This window comes from Bidens hawaiensis, unplaced genomic scaffold (genome assembly GCF_021521415.1).
Source record: "Bidens hawaiensis isolate Kalapana, Puna unplaced genomic scaffold, B.hawaiensis_p1.1 tig00001960_1, whole genome shotgun sequence".
Classification (NCBI taxonomy): Eukaryota; Viridiplantae; Streptophyta; class Magnoliopsida; order Asterales; family Asteraceae; genus Bidens; species Bidens hawaiensis.
Genome location: NW_027491108.1, coordinates 3,255,247 through 3,263,881, shown reverse-complemented (window position 1 = coordinate 3,263,881; position 8,635 = coordinate 3,255,247). Strand labels below are relative to the sequence as shown.

The following is an 8,635-nucleotide window of genomic DNA, read 5'->3' as shown; positions in this document are numbered from 1 at the left end:
CTGACATGAAAGTATTTCATGTACTTCGGAAGTTTCTACTAAATTTATGGCATGCTTATTTGAATTTAACTAACTGTTATTTTTTATTTTATTTTTTTGTTCTTCATGGTTTTGCTTGATGTTAACTTATGAATATATTCTAACATAGTGCATTATAACCAGGTAATTGTTATGGTTGAAAGCCCTAAATTAGAATCTAACAAATACTGAAGACTGAAAATGAAAAAGATGTGTAATCAACTGATTATTATAAATCTTTAATGATAATCACATATGTTTGGGTTGCAGATGATGTTGATATTTGCTATTGCATTCACAAAATCATAGGCACCTAAGAAACCAGGTATTTATTTAAGTGTTGCCCATTTGTTTTGTTGATTAATGTAGTTTGGTGTTTAATACAAAATAAGATTTAGGTTTAAAAGCTCAAATTCATGATTTACGTTATTTGTGTTTGGAAGCAAACTTCAAAATGCAGTGTTAAACTTGTGAGGAAGCATCAATTAGATATATCTTAGCCCGGTGACCTGGTTTGGATCCTAGCACTTGAGGTTTAACATGGCAAATGACTAGGATGCATGGGGACCCTGAAGTTCATAAGTAAGTCCACGTACCATTCTTTTTGTTATGCCTCGTATTGATAATTTGTCAGGAAGGATGACGTGATGGTTTGGGAAAAGAGGCATCTTAGCAAACAACCTGATTATAATATATTTGTAATAGAAATAATATCACTTATGTATTTAAATGATTTCATAGGATCTCATAATTAATATATTCTCTCCACCTCGGGCTATTGCGTGTATTTCGGGGACAACCTCATATCATGGTCCTCCAAACGTTAACCCACCATCTCCCGCTCAAGTGCTGAAGCAGAATATCGGGGGTTGCTAATGTCGTAGCTGAGATTTGTTGGTTACGAAACCTTCTTTTGGAACTCCGACACCCTTTGTCACGTGCTACTCTTGTGTACTGTGACAATATTAGCGCCATTTACTTGTCGGGTAACCCTGTCCAACACCAATGCACTAAACATATTGAGCTTGATATTCATTTTGTGCGGGAACAGGTTCAACGTGGTCGAGTTCGGATTCTTCACATGCCCACACAGCACCAGATCGCAGACATCTTCACCAAAGGCTTACCACGGGCTCTCTTTGAAGACTTTTGGTCCAGTCTCAGCATCCGCTCCCCTCCCGCTTCAACTGCGGAGGTATAATAGAAATAATATCACTTATGTATTTAAATGATTTCATAAGATCTCATAATTAATATGTTGAGATATTCTCTCTTAATATATTGTGATACTTGTAAATATATATGGAGGATAGTAATGAGAAAGGGGGATGACATTCAGTGATTATCACTTTGGTTCGTATCCATCTCTCCATATGTGTATATAAATATGATGGTTGGAGCCATTGGTACCTCAAACAATCAACTACCAACTCAAATCGATTCATGCATTGTTAGTACCACTGATTCATCAGATGATTCTTACATCAATCAATTTACCTATTTTCTAACAAAAGTTGTTTAGTTTATATCTTTTAGTTGTGGGTTGATTTGATTTTGTTGTAAGTTACAAATTTATTTTTGGTTAGGGTTTACAATAGGAGAATGGATCTCCTATGGAGTAAAAGGGACTCCATATCATGAGTGTCTTTTTTCCTTTGATGTGTGTAAAACGGTTTGGGTTGGCTTAATAGGTGTTTGTCCATCTTTTTATCTTTTGTAAACTTAAAGTTGTTGATATTTTAAGCTATATAATTTGATACTAAAAATTGTGTTAGTTGTTGTGACTCCTATGTTCTGAAGTTATAGGAATCAGGACCAAATTAATTAAAGAAAGTAAGTTGTACTTGAAATATTATAATTCAGTTGTATAAACATATGCAAATATGTGTGCTAACTCTATTGTATCACCGATTGTAGGATTAGTTGTTCGCTCATTTGTGTTCTTAATATAAATAAATCTTATCTTTTCGAGCCCAATCATTTTTTATTCTTATATCTTGGTTATTCGGGCAATGCAAATGATACTAAAATACCCACCAAAACGAATTTGAACTAGCGATGATAGTTGTTTTGGAAATTCCCTTTTTACTATGTCATTAGTAAAGAGCCATAATAAAGTTTTTTGCATCGGTAAAATAGTCAAAAATTACTATTTTTTAGTAAACGGGTCATAAATGTTCCTGCGATTTAACCCTACCAAAATCTTCAATCAACTTTTAATTTTAAATGTTCCTACATAAACATCAGATTAGAAACTTTTTTTATGAATCATAAATGTCTTCATAGTTTTTTACACATTAAATATATGATCACATTTTTTTTCTTAGAGATGACTATAAGCCGTTTACTCTAAATGGTCCAAACTTTGCCATAATATGATGTTTTACTTGATAAATAAATGTTTTACTTGTCATGTGTTAACTAACTAGGCCCTCTCACTCCTCAATATCCTGCCCGGAACTGTCTAATTATCTATTTCCCGCCTATAATTTCCTGTTTATAATGTGACACACAACGTTCGTGAATTAAAACTGTAATTTAATTTGTTCTTATTTTAACTCAATACGTGAATTTATTTGCTATTATTTTATTTATAAAGTTATAATTATACAACTTTAGATGTTGAACTCGTGTATACACGGATACCTAACCCAGTAGTTTATTAAATTAAAAAGAGTAAAATAAATAAAACAGTTTTGATTTGTTCCTGTGGAACTGTCACCTCTATAATCTCCTACATTTTAGTGTTTAAAGTTTTAACCAGTCACACACACACACACACACTATAGCAGCAGATCATTCAACACTGTAACTTCCTCTCCTACTCTCTCTCATTGAGTTTGAAGCCATCACACAATTCGCAGGTTTCAATGTCCCCAACACCCAGATTTCACCGATACTGAACAATACCCACCATATTTAATTTACTCCTCACTCCCATTTTGTTATAATAATAATTTACCACTGAGTTTGTTGCTTTCAGTATCATCCTCCCTGTCATTTTATGTTTTTATATCAATCAATGTCTCGTTTGTTTTTTTGCGGAGCAGCATAATATTATTCATGGAGGAGTTTCTGAGGCCGTGACAAGGTTTTAATTTCTTCACCCCTTCGATTCGGTGAGTTTTTTGTTCTTTATTTCTTCACTATCCCATTCATTTCCATAAAGTTTTTGTGGGTTTCCACAAAAATTGTTCCTTTTTATTCACTGAATCAAACACTTGATGATTTTTGCATGTTTTGTGTTTGCTTGCAGTGTTTCTTGTCGATAGACAGGTTTTTCTTGAATTATATGAGTTTTGTGAAATGATTTCATGTGAAATTTCTATGCACACCAACTGTTTGTGAAAAAGTGTCAAAGAACACACATTAGTTTTGTGGATAGCATAAATATTGCTGGTGCTGTTTTCCTCTTTTTTTCACCTTTAATTTCAAAATTCCTTTATTTTTTATTTTATTTTATTTTCTTTAAGTGGAATTTGTAATTATTTATATGTTTTTGCTAGTTAAAGTAAGGAAAACATATCTGGTCTGCCATTTAATTCTGGTACTTTTTCAATCATGGTTTTCATCATGGAATCTTGTTCATCCCATTTTTGCTCATAAAGTTGTAATCATTTTTGTGTTTTTGCACTTCATGGAATCAAATGCCTTCAAGGGTATTTCTGGAATACCAATTTCATGGCTCAATTTTCAAATTACACCAAAAATCAAGCTAAAAATCATTGATTTTTTAAATCCAATATTGTAATTTAATTTTCTTTAAATTCGCTCAAATTTCAAATTACAGCATACATTGATTTCAAAATCAGTGATTTTATATCTATAAATTTAATTTTCTTTAGATTCAGCTGTACTGCAAGTCTTTTATGTTTACCTACCATCAGTGCTACAAGTAATCTTTTTGGTTTTTTTATTATTACTTATTAATGTGGATTAATTGTTTATAGTTGTACAATTTTTGTTCAATTGGTATTTGACCACGAATTAATTTAATGCACCTTGTTCTTGAATTAATCATTGTTACATTTTTGTTTTTATTAGTTAGTAGGTTATTGTGCAAAATGGATTTCTCAGAATCGACAAGAATCGTATATGACAGAATTCAAAAAACAGAACCCGAAAACGTCTCCAAGATAATCGGGTACCTTCTTTTACAAGACCATGGTGAACGCGAGATGATAAGATTAGCATTCGGGCCCGATAATTTAATCCACTCGTTAATCAACAAAGCCAAAACCGACCTCAAATTACCTTCAAATGGTCAACCCATTTCACCTCCTCGGGTCAACTCTGGCCTGCTTCACTTCACGCCATTCTCTCCATCAACCCGCCAATCACCATTAACCATTCAAATCCCTACCCGTTGTCGTGACCCTCATGGTCAACCCGTTGACTTTTTCCCCATGGTCAGCCTGGGTTCATACCCTGAAGATGATTACAACATTCACAATCATCTCCGTTTCATGTCGTTAGAAGATCAAATCGAGTCAATCAATCGAGTCAAACCGGCATCAACCAATAGGAGGTCGTCAAGTTTACCCGAATTTCCGTTTAAGATTTGTCACTATTTCGTTAAAGGGTTTTGTAGACATGGAAACAATTGTAGGTATTTGCATCCTACCCCTGAAAATTTGTCACAAATCATTAACAACACTAATGTTATTGAGGACGATAATGTCTTTTCACCCGGTTCTCTTGATAACCTAGAGATGGAACTCACTGAGTTGTTAAAATCAAGAAGAGGGTTTCCGGTTTCCATAGCTTCGTTACCAATGATATATTATGAAAAGTTTGGGAAAACCCTTCAAGCCGAGGGGTATTTGACCGAAAGTCAAAGGCACGGGAAAGCCGATTATAGTTTGACCAAACTTCTTGCTCGCCTCAAAAGCATTTGTCTCATCGATAGGTCAGTTTTTTCAACCTTCATAACTTAATGCAGATTTTCAGTTTTAATAAGCAATCCCAAACACGCTTATTAAAAGAAGGAATATTTGTAAGTTTGGTGTTTTCGATAAATTTAAGGACCAAATGCGTTACTTTTTAAACTTTTTTAAAAGAACGAATTACACGGACGGTCTCTGTGGTTTACGCAAATTAATGATTTGATACATACTTTTCAAATCCTACACCTTTAGACTAGACATTTCAAAAAAGTAACACATTTAGTCATTTGGGGAAAGTTAATGTACAAATTAAATTAATGTGCTAACTGTTAGAATCAAATAGTGTAATAATATATACAAGTAGTGTAATTATGTAATTACATCATAATGTAATTACACTATGCTGCAATTACACTACAATATAATTACACTATGTTGTATATATAATTTCACTACTTGATTCTCATGATTAGCACGTTAATTTAATTTGTATTTGATCCAGACCCAAGTCATTTTACATATATTTAATAGGGTCATTAATTTTTTGGTAGCCCTGCTTGCGGTGCGCACATATGATGTATATATGTGTGAACCCTCGGGTGGGCAAAAGTGAAATTGCACTAATTTGGACGTTATTTTACTAATCTCGTGAAAATAACGTTAAAAGTGACGGACGGTTAATCAGGCATCATGTAGTGGCGTTGATAGCTGAAAGATAAGGGTACATGCACCGATCAGCCGGTGTCCCGATGATTGAGTGCTATGTGCCTTATGTCCAAGGCTTGATGCAAAACTACTATCGAGCCGGGGGTCTCACCGGAAGCAGCCTCTCTATCCCTATGGGGTAGAGGTAAGGCTGCCTACATCTTACCCTCCTCAGACCCTACCATAGCTTTGCTATTGGTGGGATATACTGAGTACGATGATGATGATGATGATGATGATGATTAATTTTTTGGATTAGTTTTTGAATAATGTCAAAAAAAATTATTTTCTTATTAAAAAAGATGGGGCCCTATTAAATAGTTTTTTATTTTGTTTTTTTTATTATCAAGGCTATTTTAGTCATTTTAAATCTATTTAAAAAAAATTACCTCATTTAAGGGCTGGGACTAAATGTGTTACTTTTTTGAAAATGTGTGGTCTTAAAGGTGTAAATATGTTAAAATTATGTATCGACTCTGTAATTTTGGTACACCACATGGATCATTTATGTAATTTGTTCCTTTTAAAGATATTTAAACATAAACTTTCACTTCTCTTAAGTTTTAACAGAAGTGAGAAGTTTATGTCACATTTCTTGATAATGAACCTTATTTATGTTGATATTGTGTAAATAGGCCGCATGGACAACACGCCGTTGTGTTGGCCGATGACATGGCAAAATGTATGGATCTAAAGGACGATAGAAACGAACATGGGGGAATTGTGGCTGGATCTAGACAGATATATCTGACTTTTCCAGCCGACAGTACTTTTTCCGAGCTTGATGTTTACAATTACTTCAAGTAAGTTATAATGGAAATGATAAATGTTAGATTAGTTTCAAGTTACATGTGTATATATCATAGACATGAAATGATTTTATATTTTCATTTTTTTTAATTCAATATAACAGAAAATTCGGCCCAGTCAATGACGTGAGAATTCCATGTCAGCAAAAGAGAATGTTTGGATTTGTGACCTTTTCGTTTGCTGATACAGTTAGGCTTATTTTAAACAAGGGTAACCCTCATTTTGTTAGCGGTGCGCGCGTTTTGGTTAAACCATATCGCGAAAAATGTAAGCTTGATGAGAGGTAAGAAATTTACAATTTTTATCTTTTTCAAATTATAAATTTTATTATACTATTATCAGTTGTTCTCTTACTAATATCATATGGCTCAAGATTGTGTTTTTGAGTTTACTGTTATACTCTTGCGGCATTAATGTAAATATTTCAGGAAACATGGAGACACATATCAAAATCATATGTACCATGGTTCACATCGTCTTGATACCGAACTTGGGTTTCAATCAAGTGAGATTTTTGTAGTATTCTTGGCATATTTTGTGAACGGGATTTGCTAATTAAAACTTTTTAAATATTAATTGCAGTGTCCAGAATTTGTGATAATTCAACCAATAACCAATGGCCAAGTTCTGGAACCTCACTAGAAGATTTGATGATATCAGAAGGTAAAAAAAATTACGAATACTGATAAAGTTTCTATGTTTCTAAATATTTCCTTCTATTATATATATTTATAGGCAATGCTCATGCACAACAAATGGAATTCCCGCATTTCAATTATTTTTTAAATGTTTTAAGCAACGGGGACACTAGTCAAGAGAAAATCAGGCAGATCAAGACCAAATACAGTGAGCAAGAAAGGTGTGTGTGCAATAAATATGAAGATTTCAATTTATTATGGTTTAATACTATATAAAACCAATATACTTTCTTATATTTATAAATGTGTTTTAAAGTTCCTAAACTGGTCTAAAATGCGCTAACTTGTGGGGAAAAAAATATATAATGACTTATTAATAGTGTGAAACTCAACATTTTAATATAAAATGATTGGTTGTTAGGCGATCTTAAATTTCTTAAATTATTCGGAATCCTACACACACATACACACAAAAATTAGGTTGACAAGACATTTTTTGTAAAGAATAAGGAAGTATCTTGGTATTATGTTGTATTAGCCCCCCCTTTTTTTATAAAAGTTGTATTAATGATTTTATAAATTAATATGCAGTAGCCAGGGACTGAATCTTCCGGACAGCCCATTTGCATCAGGACTAGGCGGTGAAATATCAACAACAATATAGTTTCTTGATAGATAACAAGAGCAGGTTTATAGGGTTAGAGATAACAGAATGTCAAAGGCGATTTAATATGAGAAAAGGGTTTATATAGAGAATGTTTTCGGGGCGACAAAGATGGTTGCAGAAAAGGGTACAGAAAGAAGAAAGAAATATGATATGTAACTAAGTTATGTTTTTTCTTTATATTTTGATTTTTATTTTAGAAGTATAGCAAGGCTGCAGAAAATTGGTGGCTTAAAGTAGAAAGTAATGAAGTAGATGGTTAAAAGTTAAATAGCAGAAAAGTATTTCTGTAACTTTGGGATGTTACTAAATATATATGCTAAAAATAAAGACTTCAGTTTATATAAAGTTCCTGTTTTTTTTTTTTTTTTTTGTGTTATCTTGATTTCATTTTCATTTTATGCTGTGACCTTGGTGTTTGTGGTTTTGCTTGACTAGAGTTGTATCATTTATGGTTCTAACTAATGATATTACCAAACTAATTTTGTATGACACAATCTGTATGTTTTGCACAACAGTTTGCACATAACATTCGGGCAATCATAACTTGAAGTTCCCAGCAACAGTTTGCATTTACTAAAGCAGCTTTATGTTTCTAGAAGTTGACTAATTGTAAGGACAACTCACTTGTTACTAAATATATGGATTACTTTCATCCAAATGATCTTGAAGATATGGACATTGTGCATCAGATATGCCTCATGAGACTCCTAGCCAAGGCAAACTCTATGCAATCTTCTTTGTAAAACAGTTGTTGGTTACTCAGAAACATACGAAAAATTTTCAAGAACTTAAAAGAGAATTCATTTGGGTTACAATTATAAAGAGAAAACCAAGAATTTACAGTCAGATTCTTTTACAAATCTTATAAATTTGACATATGTCTTGGAAACATACATTTGATATACCTTCAA

At 32.8% G+C, this 8,635-nt stretch overlaps 1 protein-coding gene across 1 annotated transcript; it reads left to right on the top strand.

Moving 5' to 3' along the window:
- Nucleotides 1–3,072: 3,072 nt before the first annotated feature.
- Nucleotides 3,073–8,033, top strand: LOC143601064 (zinc finger CCCH domain-containing protein 18-like). Its single transcript, XM_077078572.1, has 8 exons — nt 3,073–3,137; nt 4,070–4,927; nt 6,245–6,412; nt 6,523–6,702; nt 6,848–6,924; nt 7,002–7,082; nt 7,155–7,278; nt 7,649–8,033. The coding sequence occupies exons 2-8, from the start codon at nt 4,083–4,085 to the stop codon at nt 7,719–7,721; spliced, it is 1,548 nt and encodes a 515-aa protein (XP_076934687.1). The 5' UTR covers nt 3,073–3,137; nt 4,070–4,082; the 3' UTR covers nt 7,722–8,033.
- The last annotated feature ends 602 nt before the right edge of the window (nt 8,034–8,635 follow it).

What these genes read in the sequence shown, in the direction of transcription:
- LOC143601064 (XM_077078572.1), top strand. Translation starts at nt 4,083, where the DNA reads ATGGATTTCTCAGAATCGACAAGAATCGTATATGACAGAATTCAAAAA. An exon ending in AGCATTTGTCTCATCGATAG is followed by an intron (nt 4,928 to 6,244) that starts GTCAGTTTTTTC and finishes TTGTGTAAATAG; the next exon opens with GCCGCATGGACAACACGCCG. An exon ending in AAATACAGTGAGCAAGAAAG is followed by an intron (nt 7,279 to 7,648) that starts GTGTGTGTGCAA and finishes ATTAATATGCAG; the next exon opens with TAGCCAGGGACTGAATCTTC.